Source organism: Loxodonta africana, chromosome 4, assembly GCF_030014295.1.
Source record: "Loxodonta africana isolate mLoxAfr1 chromosome 4, mLoxAfr1.hap2, whole genome shotgun sequence".
NCBI lineage: Eukaryota > Metazoa > Chordata > Mammalia > Proboscidea > Elephantidae > Loxodonta > Loxodonta africana.
Genome location: NC_087345.1, coordinates 64,181,936 through 64,197,371, shown reverse-complemented (window position 1 = coordinate 64,197,371; position 15,436 = coordinate 64,181,936). Strand labels below are relative to the sequence as shown.

Here is a 15,436-nt window from a genome sequence, read left to right as displayed (position 1 = left end):
TACTCTAGTCCAGAGAGCCTTAGTGGCATAGTGGTTAAAGCATACAACTGCTGACCAAAAGGTTGATGCTTGTAACCCACCAGCTGCTCTGTAGGAAAAAGATGTGGCAGTCTGCTTCTGTAATGATTTATAGCCTTGCAAACCCTATGGGGCAGTTATACTCTGTCCTACAGGGTCACTGTGAGTTGGAATCGACTCCACAGTGGTGGGTTTGGGGTTTCTTTGTTTTTTGTTTTTTTTTGGTTACTCGAGTCCAAGGAGCCCTGGTGGTGCAGTTGTTAAGAGCTCAGCTGCTAACCAGAAGGATGGCAGTTGGAACCCACCAGCAGCTCCAAGGAAGAAAGATATGGCAATCTACATCCATAAACATTCAGCCTTGGAAACCCTATGGGGTACTTCTCCTTCGTTCTGTAGAGTCACTATGAGTCGGAATAGACTTGGTGGCAATGGGTGGGTTTTTTACTCTAGGTCAGTGGGTCTCAAACTTCAGTGGCATCAGTCACTTGGAGTGCTTTTTAAACCACACCTTGCTGGACCCCACTCCCAGAGTTTCTTCAGCAGGCTTGATTGGGGAAGAGGAGGAAATGCCAAGAATTTGCATTTCTACATTCCCATTGAGAACAGGAACAAGACAAGGATGCTGTTTATCACCACTCATATTCAACATTGTGCTGGAAGTTCTAGCTAGAGCAATAAGGCAAGAAAAAGAAATAAAGGGCATCCAAATTGGTAATGAAGAAGTTAAACTGTCCCTATTTGTGGGTGATATGATACTATACATAGAAAACCCAAAAGACTCCACAAGAAAACTACTGGAACTAATAGAAAGATTCAGCAGAGTAGTAGGATACAAGATAAGCATACAAAAATCAGTTGGATTCCTATGTGCCAATAAAGACAACAATGAAAAGTAAATCCCAAAAACAATACCATTTATAATAGCCCCTAAAAAAATAAAATACTTAGGAATAAATCTAATCAGGGATGTGAAGGACCTATACAAAGAAAACTACAAAACACTATTGCAAGAAACCAAAAGAGATCTACATAAATGGAAAAACATACCATGGTCACAGATAGGTAGACTCAACATTGTGAAAATGACAGTTCTACCCAAAGTGATTTATAAGTACAATGCAACCCTGATCCAAATATGAACAACATTCTTCACAGAGATGGAAAAACATATCATTAACTTTATATGGAAAGGGAAGAAGCCCCAGATAAGTAAAGCACTATTGAAGGAGAATAAAATAGGAAGACTGACACTACCTGACCTCAGAACCTACTATATAGCTATAGTAGTCAAAACAGCCTGGTAGATATAAATCCATCCACATATGAGCAGCTAATATTTGACAAAGGCCCAGTGTCAGTTAATTGGGGAAAAGATAGTCTTTTTAACAAATGGTGCTGGCATAGCTGGATATCCATTTGAAAAAAAATGAAACAGGACCCATACCTCACACCGTGCACAAAAACTAACTCCAAGTGGATCAAAGACCTAAACATAAAGACTAAAACGATAAAGATCATGGAGAAAAAATAGGGACAATGTTAGGAGCCCTAATACAAGGCATAAACAGAATACAAAACATTACTAAAAATGACGAAGAGAAACCAGATAACTGGGAGCTCCTAAAAATCAAACACCTATGCTCATCTAAAGACTTCACCAAAAGAGTAAAAAGACCACCTACAGATTGGGAAAAAATTTACAGCTATGATATCTCCGATCAGCGCCTGATCTCTAAAATCTATATGATTCTGTTAAAACTCAACCACAAAAAAGACAAACAACCCAATTAAAAATTGGGCAAAGGATATGAACACGCACTTCACTAAAGAAGATATTCGAGCGGCTAACAGATACATGAGAAAATGCTCTCGATCATTAGCCATTAGAGAAATGCAAATTAAAACTACGATGAGATTCCATCTCACTCCAACAAGGCTGGCATTAATCCAAAAAACACAAAATAATAAATGTTGGAGAGGCTACGGAGAGATTGGAACTCTTATACACTGCTGGTGGGAATGTAAAATGGTACAGCCACTTTGGAAATCTATCTGGCATTTTCTTAAAAAGTTAGAAATAGAACTACCATACAACCCAGAAATCTCACTCCTTGGAATATATCCTAGAGAAATAAGAGCTTTTACACGAACAGATATATGCACACCCATGTTTATTGCAGCACTGTTTACAATAGCAAAAAGCTGGAAACAACCAAGGTGTCCATCAACAGATGAATGGAAAAATAAATTATGGTATATTCACACAATGGAATACTATGCATCAATAAAGAACGGTGATGAATCTGTGAAACATTTCATAACATGGAGGAACCTGGAAGGCATTATACTGAGTGAAATTAGTCAGAGGCAAAAGGACAAATATTGCATAAGACCACTATTATAAGATCTTGAGAAATAGTTAAAATTGAGAAGAACACATTCTTTTGTGGTTACGAGAGGGGGGAGGGAGGGTGGGAGAGGGTTATTTACTGATTAGATAGTAGATAAGAACTACTTTAGGTGAAGGGAAGGACAATACTCAATACAGGGAAGGTCAGCTCAACCGGACTGGACCAAAAGCAAAGAAGTTTCCAGGATAAACTGAACGCTTCGAAGGTCAGTGGAGCAAGGGTGGGGGTTTGGGAACTATGGCTTCAGGGGACATCTAAGTCAATTGGCAAAATAAATTCTATTAAGAAAACATTCTGCATCCCACTTTGAAGTGTGGCGTCTGGGGTCTTAAATGCTAACAAGCAGCCATCTAAGATGCATCAATAGGTTTCAACCTACCTGGATCAAAGGAAAATGAAGAACACCAAGGTCACAAGATAATTATGAGCCCAAGAGACAGAAAGGGCCACATGAACTAGAGACTTACATCATCCTGAGACCAGAAGAACTAGATGGTGCCCGACCACAACCATGACTGCCCTGATAGGGAGCACAACAGAGAACCCCTGAGGGAGCAGGAGAACAGTGGGATGCACACCCCAAATTCTCATAAAAAGACTAGACTTAATGGTCTGACTGAGACTAGAAGAATCCCGGTGGTCATGGTCCCCAAACCTTCTGTTGGCCCAGGATAGGAACCATTCCCGAAGACAACTCATCAGACATGGAATGGACTAGACAATGGGTTGGAGAGAGATGCTGATGAGGAGTGAACTACTTGTATCAGGTGGACACTTGAGACTGTGTTGGCATCTCCTGTCTGGAGGAGAGATGGGAGGGTAGAGAGGGTTAGAAACTGGCAAAACGGTCATGAAAGGAGAGACTGGAAGGAGGGAGCAGACTGACTCATTAGGGGAAGAGTAAATGGGAGTATGTAGTAAGGTGTATATAAGTTTATATGTGACAGACTGACTTGATTTGTAAACTTTCACTTAAAGCACAATAAAAATTATTTAAAAAAAAAAAAAAAAAAAACAGCCTGGTACTGGTACGATAACAGATACACTGACCAATGGGACAGAATTGAGAACCCAGATGTAAATCCATCCATCTATGTTCACCTGATCTTCGACAAGGGATCAAAGTCTATCAAATGGGGGAAAAGACTGTCTTTTTAACAAATGGTGCTGGCAAAACTGGAAGTCCATCTGCAAAAAAAATGAAATAGGACCCATACCTCACACCATATACAAAAACTAACTCAAAATGGATCAAAGACCTAAATATAAAGTGAAAAACTATGAAGTTTGTAGAAGAAAAAATATGATCAATGCTAGAGGCCCAAATACACAGCATTAACAAGATACAAACCACAACCAGCAACACAAAAGTCCAGAAGATACACTATATAACTAGGATCTTCTAAAAGTTAAAAACTTATGCTCATCAAAAGATTTTGCCAGAAGAGTAAAAAGGGAGCCTACAGACTGAGAAAACAAATTTTGGCTATTACAAATCAGACAAAGGCCTAATCTCTAAAATCTACAAGAAAATCCAACACCCCTACAACAAAAAGACAAATAATCCAATTAAAAAATGGCCGAACGGAATGAACAGACACTTCACCAAAGAAGACATTCAAGTGGCCAACAGACACATGAGGAAATGCTCAAGATCACTAGCCATTAAAAAAAAAACCCAAATGAGACAAATGCAAATCAAAACCACAATGTGATACCATCTCACACCGGCATTACTAGCACAAATCAAAAAAACAGGAAATAACAGATGTTGGAGAGGCTGCAGGGAGATCAGAACTCTTATGCACTGCTGGTGGGAATTCAAAATGTTACAACCATTTTAGAAAACGATATGGCACTTCCTTAGAAAGCTAGAAATAGAAATACCATATGATCCAGCAGTCCCACTCGTAGGAATATATCTTAGAGACTTAAGCACACCCGTGTTCATTGCAGCATTGTTCACAACAGCAAGATGATGGAAACAACCTAGGTGCCCATCAACAGATGATTGAATGGATAATCAAGCTGTGGTACATACACACAATGGAGTATTAGGCAACAGTAAAGAACAATGATGAATCTGTGAAGTATCTCATAACACAGATGAATCTGGAGGACATTATGCTGAGTGAAATAAGTCAATCACAAATAGGCAAATATTATATGAGGCCATTACTGTAAAAACTCATGAGAAGATTTACACATGAAAAGAAACGATCTTTGATGGTTACGAGGGAGGGGAGGGGTGGGGATGGAAAAACACTAAATAGACAATAGATAAGTGGTGACTTTGGTGAAGGGTAAGACAGTACACAATACTGGGGAAGTCTGCACAACTTGTACAAGGCAAGGTCATGGCAGCTCCATAGACATGCCCAAACTCCCTGAGGGACCAAATTGCTGGGCTGAAGGCTGTGGAGACCATGGTCTTGGGGAACATCTAGCTCAATTGGCATAACATAGTTTGTAAATAAAATGTTCTACATTCTACTTTGGTGAGTAGCATCTGGGGTCTTAAAAGCCTGTGAGCAGCATCTAGGACACTCCACTGGTCTCACCCCTTCTGGAGCAAGGAAGAATGAGGAAAACTAGACATAAGGGAAAGATTAGTCCAAAGGACTAATGGACCACATCTACCACAGCCTCCAACAGACTGAGTCCAGTACAACTAGATGGTGTCCAGCTACCATGACTGACTGCTTTTACATGGGTTGGACTAGAGGGTCCTGGACAGAGCTAGAGAAAAATGTAGAACAAAATTCTAACTCAAAAAGAAAGACCAGACTTGCTGGCCTGACAGAGACGGGAGAACCCCTGAGAGTATGGCCCCCCGATACCCTTTCAGCTCAGTAATGAAGTCACTCCTGAGTTTCACCCTTCAGCCAAAGATTGAACAAGCCCATAAAACAAAATGAGACTAAAGGGGTACACCAGCCCAGGGACAGGGACTAGGAGGCAGGAGGGAACAGGAAAGCTGGTAATAGGGAACCCAAGGTTGACAAGGCAAAGTGTTGACATGTCATGGGGTTGTTAATCGATGTCATAGAACAATGTGTGTACTGACTGTTTAATGAGAAACTAGTTTGTTGTGTAAACTTTCATCTAAAGTGCAAAAAGAAAATTAAAAAAAAAAAGAATTGACATTCCTAACAAGTTCCCAGGGACCACACTTTGAGAATCATCAGCTACCTACATGGCACCTCCTCATATTCCCAACCAATACTTTAAAACTCAGCATGTTTAGAACCAAATTCATCCATGCATCCCCCACACACATCCAAGCTTTTTTATCTATCTGTCCTGCTTGTCACCGGTATTCTTGGTATCCAAATTTATGACCTCTATGTCTGTCATTCCTTCTGTGTCTGTTCTTCTTTCTCCCTCACCCCCTATATCTAGCCAGTTTCCAAATCCTAAAGCTCATAATTCCACATTATTTTTCCCATTTCTCTGCTTTATTTCATCACCACCTACTTCAGGTTTGTAGTGTCTCATCTGGTTAACTGTTAAAATCCATTAACTAACCACCTCTCTTAATTCTCCCAACAAGTAATAAATCATTGTCTCTGGGGATGGAGACCATGAAGGTCTCCAGGGGATACTTTATGTGTATTAAACTGTGAGAACCATTTCAGAACTTTCAGTCCTTGAATGTACCTTAGAATCACCAGGTGCACTTTTTAAAAGTACTCATGACCAGGGCTTCCCTCCAGAGATTCTGGTTTTATGGGTCTCATCTCAGTTGGGACCCAGACATCATTTTTTTAAAAAGCTCTCAGGTGTGTTGAGGCCCACTGGAATATATGGACACATCACCACAGAGACAGTCAAAGACTTATCAGTTGATTGGATGCAGGCAGTAAGTGGAAGGTCTGAAGGTGATTGGTGACTGAGTAAAGTTATGAGATTAGGTACCAGGAGCCTGGTGAGGTACAGTTAACAGAAATGAGAAATTCAATGGGGACAACTGGTTTTGGAGGCAAGAGGATACTTAGTTCTTAATATATTAAGTGTAAGGTGACAGCAAGACATCCAAATGGAAGTGTCAGTAGCAGCTGGACTGTGAGTAGCCTGGAGCATGATTCTGTTGTAGGGAATAACAATTGAGGATGTGTTTACAAAGACATAACGATTAAAGGTGCTAGGGTAGATGAGCGTCTTGAGAGGGTATAGGTTCTGTGTTTCCCAATGTGGTTCTCCACCTACATCAAATTCACCTAGGCTAATTATTAAAAATGCAGATTCCCACATCTACCCCAAGAAATTCTTATTCATTAGGTCTGTATTGAGACCTGGGAATCTGAATTATTCATGGCTCCTAAGATGATGGGCTTTGCACACTAAAGTCTGAGTACCACTAGATGGAGAGAAAAGAAAAGGTGTAAGAACAGAAACTTCAGGAACATCTATATTTGGGAGAAGAGAATTAAAAGAGGGGCTAGCAAGGAGAAGAGAAGGGACCATTCAGAGGATGAGAGTAGTAAGATTGCGCTGGATCTAGAAGGCAATAGAAGGAGTTTGAATAAGAAGCAACAGTTTTCTTATGACCAATCCTTCAAGTGACTCAGTGTCTTTGTATTCTTATGTTTTTCCTGTTTTAGGCTGGTTGCTCCTAACCAACCTAAGCTCCAGACCAGCCTACTTTTAACCAAGCTAATGGTTAAAAACCCAAGTTTCAGAGCCAAAATGCTATGCTTGAATCCAAATTCTCTTGTGTAAGCTTTTCTATGTAAGCATGAGCAAATAATTTAACTTCTCTTAAGCCTATTTTTCCATCCATAAAAGGAGATAATAATGTCATTTTTTAAATATGGTTGCTACAAGACTTAAAAACACAATGTATGTATAGTGCTTAACACTGTGCCTAGCATTTATGAATTGTTTTTTAAAAAATGGTAGCTACTATTTGTACAGCCAAAAGCACTGTCCATGGCATGTTGAAAGCGCTGAAAGAAGTTCTGTTGAGTTTAAATTTGGTGTATAATGAAGAGGGAATACTCTACAACTGTTTCTGATCTGGTTGTATAAGGACTAGCCAGCCGTCTTGGAATAGTTATGCCAGATCTGAAGCAATTGTAGCACTATGGCTGGCACTTTTTGGAAACAAGATCAAAAGATTCATCAATAAATACTGATTGATTAAGGCTTTATGCCCAACAAAGGACTGATCTGTTGATCTGAAGAGTTCCTTTATTAAGTCCAGTGGCTTAGCCCTTCTTGAAATCTGACTTTTTTTTTTAATCTAACGATTAAATGATGCAAGAAGCATTAAAAGAAGATGAAAGGAATACACAGAGTCACTATACCAAAAATAATCGGTCAGCATTCGACCATTTCAGGAGGTAGCACATGATCAGGAACCGATGGTACCAAAGGAAGAAGTAGAAGCTGCACTGAAGGCATTGGCAAAAAACAAGGCTCCAAGAATTGATGGAATACCAATTGAGATATTTCAACAAATGGATGCAGCACTGGAAGTACGCACTTGTCTGTGCCAAGAAATTTAGAAGATAGCTACATGGCCAACTGCCTGGAAGAGATCCATATTTATGCCTATTCCCGAGAAAGGTGATCCAACCAAGTGTGAAAATTATCGAACAATATCATTTATATCACACCCAAGTAAAATTTTGCTGAAGATCATTCAAAAGCGGCTGCAGCAGTATATCAATAGGGAACTGCCAGAAATTCAAGCCGGATTCAGAAGAGGACATAGAGCAAGGGATATCATTGCTGATAGCAGATGGATCCTGGCTGAAAGCAGAGAATACCTGTGTTTCATTGACTATGCAAAGGCATTCGACTGTGTGAATCATAATAAATTATGGATAACATTGTGAAGAATGGGAATTCCAGAACATTTAATTGTGCCCATGAGGAACCCGTACATAGACCAAGACGCAGTCGTTTGAACAGAACAAGGGGATATGTGTGGTTTAAGTCAGGAAAGGTGTGTGTCAGGGTTGTATCCTTTCACCATACCTATTCAATCTGTATGCTGAGCAAATAATTTGAGAAGCTGGACTATGTGAGGAAGAACAGGACATCAAGATTGGAGAAGGACTCATTAATAACCTGAGATATGCAGATGATACAACCTTGCTTGAAGAAAGTGAAGAGGACTTGAAGCACTTACTGATGAAGATTAAAGACTACAACCTTCAGTATGGATTTCACCTAAGCATAAGAAAACAGAAATCCTTGCAACGACCAGTAAGCAACATCATGATAAATGGAGGAAAGATTGAAGTTGTCAAGGATTTCATTTTACTTGGATCCACAATCAATACCCATGGAAGCAGCTAGTCAAGAAATCAAAAGACACATTGCAGTGGGCTAATCTGCTGCAAAAGACCTCTTTAAAGTGTTGAAAAGCAAAGATGCCACCTTGAAGACTAAGGTGAGCCTGACCCAAGCTCTGGTGTTTTCATTTGCCTGATATGCATGTGAAAGCTGAGCTATGGATAAGGAAAACTGAAGAAGAATTGACACCTTTGAGTTGTGGTGTTGGTGAAGAATACTGAATACACCATGGACTGCCAAAAGAACGAACAAATCTGTCTTGGAAGAAGTACAACCAGAATGCTCCTTAGCTGTACTTTGGACAGCTTATCAGGAGGGATCAGTCCCTGCAGAAGGACATCATACTTGCTAAAGTGGAGGGCCAGCAAAAAAGAGGAAGACCCTCAACAAGATGGACTGACACAGTAGCTGCAACAATGGGCTCAAACATAACGATTGTGAGGATGGTGCAGGACTGTGCAGTGTTTTGTTCTGTTGTACATAGCGTCACTATGAGTTGGAACCAACTTGATGGCACCTAACAACAACAACAGTGATGGAAACAAAATGTCCAGCTCATGGATACAGTTTAAGAAAAGAAGGTTTGGGCCTGGATTTGACCAATTCTATATGCTTAACTTATTGGGGAATGGATAGTTTTTTAAAATAGCAATTTCTTGAGGCATATTATGAAATACATATTTTTTTCCCATGCAAGGGAAAACAGTTCTTGGAATAACATGACCTAAGGCTGCTTTGGTAAACTTTACCAAAGATGAAGGGCAGAATGGATACTGGGGATGGGTTAGTAGCCTCTACTAAAATGATTAATTGAGCAGTATTGGGGCAACCAAAAGGTTGACAGTTCAACTTCACCCTAAGGCTGCTTTGGTAAACTTTACCAAAGATGAAGGGCAGAATGGATACTGGGGATGGGTTAGTAGCCTCTACTAAAATGATTAATTGAGCAGTATTGGGGCAACCAAAAGGTTGACAGTTCAACTTCACCCAGAGGTACCCTAGAAAAAAGGCCTCGTGATATTCTTCCAGAAATTCAGCCATTGAAAACCCTATGGAGCACGGTTCTAGTCTGCCACACATGGGGTCACCATGAGTCAGAATCAACTCAACAGTAACTGATCTAGTTTTTTGTTTTTTATTGAGGCAACCTACCATGTTTCAAACACTGTGAGAGACCCTATATACGGATACAAAAAGAATCCTCAGGTTCAAGAAGCCTCACCTTTTCTATGTGTAATAGGACAGGTACACACTGTAACACAATGTAAACTATAAAATCCACAAAAGTACTAAGTGCTATCAAAGGGGTCTTAAGTAGAGAGATTGACCATTGATTTGGAAGGCTCAAAAAGGAAATGACTTTGAGGGACAAGAAACGAGAAAGGAATGGAAGAAGAACATTTTTAGATGGAGCAAAGGGCCGGAAGAGAAAAGGCGGAGGACATGTCTAAAAGCAGCTTCATGGTTTGGTTTAGTTACAGCATAAAGTGCAAATCAGGGAATTATGGGAGAAGAAACTCAGGACTTGGTTCATTCACCCTGGCATGAGAACTGATGGAAGTTTTGAAACATGAAAGCAATATAATCAGAGCTGGCTTTTAGAAGACTGGCAGTGACTAAAAAATGAGTGAGAATAGGGAGAGACTGAATGTGGGGAGACCAGATAAAGGGCCAGTGTGACAGTCTAAAGGGGGTTTTCTAGTAAGAGAACTTTGCAGGAAACAAAGAAATAAAACATCTCTAAAGTATTAAGTATTAAGCTGGAATGCATGTTATTAACCTTTATTAAACGTCTACTATGCTTTAAACTATGCTCTAGGCTAGTGGTTTTCAAACTTTCCTTACCATGTACAGGAAGAAATGCATTATTTTTTCCTACACAAGTATGTTAGGAAACAAAAGTCTCCTAAAAGCAATTCTGCAGCCGATGCATTCTGCTATTTTTCTATTCTTTTTTTTTTTTTTTTCCTTAATTCTATTCAGAGCCACTAAATTTATTTATAGTTTGAAGACACTGCCTTAGGCTCCATGAGGAAAGCAGAAGTACAGTACAAGACTTTATCCCAGTCTTTAAAAAGATTCTATCTGTTAAGGGAAGGAAAACAGACACAAATACAGATAACCACAAGACAAGGGAGGAAAAGCATGGAGTTTGGGAGCTGGAAGGGATCTGAGAAGCCATCTGATATTAACCATTTCATGTAATAAATGAGAAAAAGAAGCTCAGAAATGTCAAGTGATTTTTTTAACAGCGTGCGGCAAGTTAGTGGTAGACCCAAGACAAGCAGAGCCTTTTGGAGTGGTTCAAGTCTCTTCTTATAATATTTTAAGATTTAAAAAAAAAAGGCAGGATTACATTATATTTTAATTTAATTTGGATTGGGCAAATAATGCTTTTAATACACATACATGGGACAGCGGTGGCTCCGTGGTGGAATTCTCACCTTCCATGCAGGAAACCCAGGTTTGATTCCCAGCCAGTGCACCTCATGCATAGCCACCATCTGTCTGTCACTGGTGGCTTGCCTGTTGTGATGATGCTCAACAAGTTTCAGCAAAGCTACCATACTAAAATGGACTAAGAAGAAAGGCCTGGTGATCTCCTTCCAAAGATCAGCCTATGGACAGCATTTTGGTCCATTGTGCATAGGGTCACCATGAGTCAGGGAAACTTGACAGCAGCTAACAACAACAACAATTATACACATACATACAAGTTCTATTCATGAGTTAATTGCCATATTTATTTTAAAAGGTTAATTAGGGGTATCTTATCAGTGATGTGGACTAGCAATGGAACACAGATTTTAAGTTGTATTATGTATGCATCATTGCAGTCCTGTCAGTGTACCTCTGTGACTGAATCAGTGCTTCGAACCAGTTTGTACCAGTTGCATTTCCATGCCCAGATATCCTGAATCAGCATCTACATTTTAGCAAGATCTTCAGGTGATTCTGATGTATAATAAATTTTCAGAACCACTGCTCTACGAGTCCTTTGAGCCCTGGTGGCAAAGTGGGTAAGAGCTTGGCTGCAACCAAAAGTTTGGTAGTTCAAATTCACCAGCAGCTCCTTGGAAACCCTATGGGGCAGTTCTGCTCTGTCCTATGGGGTCACTATGAGCCAAAGGCAATGTGTTTTCGTTTTTTTGACTCTACTAGTCATTCTGGGTAGTCATTCTCAGAAGTCCCTAATCTGCAATATGAGCATAGCCTAGGAACTTGTTAGAAATGCAAATTTTCCACAGGGGTTCTAACCAGAATGAACCAGTTTGACACCCTGACTAAATTATGTCTCTGGTGGCGCAGTGGTTAAGAGCTACAGCTGCTAACCAAAAGGTGAGTAGTTGGAATCCACCAGCTGTTCCTTGGAAACCCCCTGGGAAAGTTCTACTCTGTCCTATAGGGTCACTATGAGTCAGAATTGACTCAACAGCAATGGGTTTTGGTGATATCAAAATATAAATTTGAAATCATTAGGCCTTCCAGGAATAAACACTTGCCAAATGGGCCACCTCCACCCTTATCCCCAAACACCCACTTCCTTCAAGAAAATATTGAAATCTCTTGACCCCATTCCTACCCACCATTCTAAGATATGATCAACTCATTAAATTATAAAGTCCTGTGCTCTTCTCCGGCACTCTGTTGTTCTTGGAATTCCTGTTTTGTGGGACCGTCTAACAGCTAAGATTATAGCTTTGATGTTGCTGCCAAAAAAGTCCTAAACCAGATGTTACAGTACCACACCTTGTTGGTCTTTTTGCATATATTCTCACCTTGACCATTGCCCTTAGAAAACTATTATAAAGTGAACGTTTTTAATTTTACCCACCAATGATGTCAAACCTTTTCATTAAATAACCCATGTTAACGGTTTCAATATTAAACTCTTTTTAAATACAGTTTTTAATTTCTTAGGGCATTGTTCAATGAAAACATGTTAAATTAATTAAGCTACTCTACCCTTTTCTGGCAGTTTTTTAAAAAGGTTATGGTGATAGCATTCTTATTTGCCAAGTTTAATAAGAAAGTTAGGTATTTTATGGTATAATTGGAACAGAAATATTCTTTGGTTTGATTGTCTAAGTTTGAGCTTATAAAGAATAATTGTAGAAATCATGTGATGGTCACATTTTGGCATTACATTTCTTGAAGATTTCTATATGTTTCCAGCTTTTGATTACAATGTTTTTTAAGAGGATAGTTATATAGGTACAGCATAAGTTATTAAATGATTTATTGTAAAAAGGTAATTTACTGTATTTCTTCTTAGACACTTCCACCAGCATTTTGATTAGATATTTATAGAATTTTTTTCAAAATATTTGTAGCAAAACAAAATACTTTATAGTTGCTTCTGGCATTTGCGGCTTGAACATAATTGTATTGCACTTTTTAACAACTAAATGAATTCCACATGAAGAGAGCTATGTTCACTCTCTCTCCTCTCCCTCTAACCCCACAGACGCCTTGCCGGAAACTCTTTGACATACATTCCCAAGGGAGCATTTGCTGGTCTTTACAGCCTTAAAGTTCTGTAAGTAAACCGGAATTTATTTGGTATATTTCTGATTTTAGTGTCAAGTGGATGCTAATTAACTGGTAAAGACTCTGTCCCTCTAATAAACTGTTTTGGTCCGTGGGATAGGTTTGGTCATCTAAACTCAAGCCTACCTGCACTAGTACCATAGAACTATATTATACTTTGAGTTCATGTGAAAAAAAATTATCTGTAATTTTAATATCTAAAATTGTTTGTCTCTAAATAACCAACTTATGAACTTAGACTTTTTAAAAGAGTATTTTTTCTTTCCCTTTGTGTTTTGAAGTTGGGGAGAGTATCTTGAATCATTTTGACCACCAAGTGAATAAATCACTATGATGCTGACATAATGAGATCATAGCTTCCAACCCTTTCTGAAGTGTGTTTCCTTTTGATGCGCTGAATAAGGATCAGCTAAAAAATGCCAGCTCCAATTAACACCTGTGGATATATGTGGACAATCCTAGTGCATAGTAAAAAAAAAAAAAAAAGTGCATAGTAGATACTTTTAAATTCATTAAGGATTGTAAAAAATGGATTTTCATATTATTTAATGTCCAGCTTACCAATTTGTTTATCAGAAAGTTCAATGAAAACTTCCTTCTAGTATCCATTGCTTAACTTTTTTTCAGTATTTAAGTGTAGGGAAAAAAGGCACTTAGAGAGAGAAAATAGATAACACAAGGTGAAAGTCATACTAGGAAAATTTTGTCTCATAGAAAATGTCCTGATTTTATTTCCTTTCCTTAAGATAAAAATTACTGACTCTAAAAAAAATGGAGCTTAGATAAGACACAAGATAATGTTTTCCTAGGTTGATCTATATACCATTAAGTATCTTAGATACTTGTCAAATAATTATACTGGAGCCAATTATTTTAATTCACTTTAAAAAATGTACTGAGCTACAGTGATGTGTGTGTGTCTGCATTTAAGTGTACATCTAACAACTGTAATTATATGTAAATAATTAATATATAATATGAATATATATGAATTATATATAAACTAGCAATTTCAAATACATAGAATTATAGTTTTTTAAATCCTTGAATTCTTATGCTTGAATTACTTGTTTGTATGAATTTTTCTATCATAACATTTTTAAATTCTCTAATTATACCATTATGTATTTCTAATATTGCATCATATTACTGTGATGTTCCATGAAGTTAGAGATACTGTCTGTCTTGGTCATTGGTCTATCCCTAGCTCTTAGAACAGTGCCTGACTCAGAGTAGACACTCAGTAGAATGATTCAGACCGATGATACAGAGAGAACATCTTGTATGTTGTAGACCTAATTCCATGTTTATTAATGGAACATATATTGTTTACTAAACAAAAACTTGAACTTTCATATCTGAAATGGGCTTCGACTCATAGGCAGAGTTTTTTGTTTTGTTTTGTTTTAACCTAGAATGCTTCTGCACATGCTTTCCTGCTTCCCATGATACATTTTGCTTGAATATTTCAGAGAGCATTGGGTTAGTGTGATTTAAAATAAAAATCGCAGGTTATCTCTCAAACTTATTAAATATATTTTTTCCACCAGAAAAAAATGAAAAGTGGTGTTTAGAGCCTCTCTGTTTTCCAGTCCTAACTAATCAAAGAGTCTTCTGATTTCTTGTATAGGCTGGGCTTCAGCAAAAGCCTGGCGTGTGTGATACTCAAAGTGGCATTCAACAAATTCTTGCTGGAAATACAAATATCAATAAATATGGTCCATGCCCTTGAAGAGCTTATAATCTAGTGGTAGATTGATAGAAGAACAGATCGCCTCTGATTCTTCTGGAAAGTTGTTTGTAGGGCCCTATGGAGCTACAGAGGTTGGGTGCGTTTAGTCCAGTCTGATGGTTCAGAACCAGTTTCCTAGGAGACATGTTTTCTCAAAGAGATGATCCAGGAGTTATATCTTGGAGGACGACTGGGAGTTAGCCAGCCAGATAAGGTGGCCAAGGATGCTGCAAACTGCGGGGACATTATGCACAGAGACACAGAGGCAGGAAATACCTGTGATGGATAGGCAACTGCAAGCAGGTTGACACTAGAACGGTCAGGAAGAGGTAGAGAGTATCTGGAGAACAGCCCAGAGAAGTAGGAAGCGTCCTAATCACAGGGACCTCATATGCCATGTCAAGTAACGCGGACGTTA

The 15,436-nt window shown here is 38.8% G+C and overlaps 1 protein-coding gene across 1 annotated transcript in view; it reads left to right on the top strand.

Moving 5' to 3' along the window:
* LGR5 (leucine rich repeat containing G protein-coupled receptor 5) overlaps positions 1–15,436 on the top strand; it is a 154,394-nt gene that overhangs the window by 78,821 nt on the left and 60,137 nt on the right. Inside the window, exon 3 of the mRNA XM_003405205.4 lies at positions 13,204–13,275. Within this exon, the coding sequence (XP_003405253.2) occupies positions 13,204–13,275 (72 nt within the window). The remainder of the gene's footprint in view (positions 1–13,203; positions 13,276–15,436) is intronic.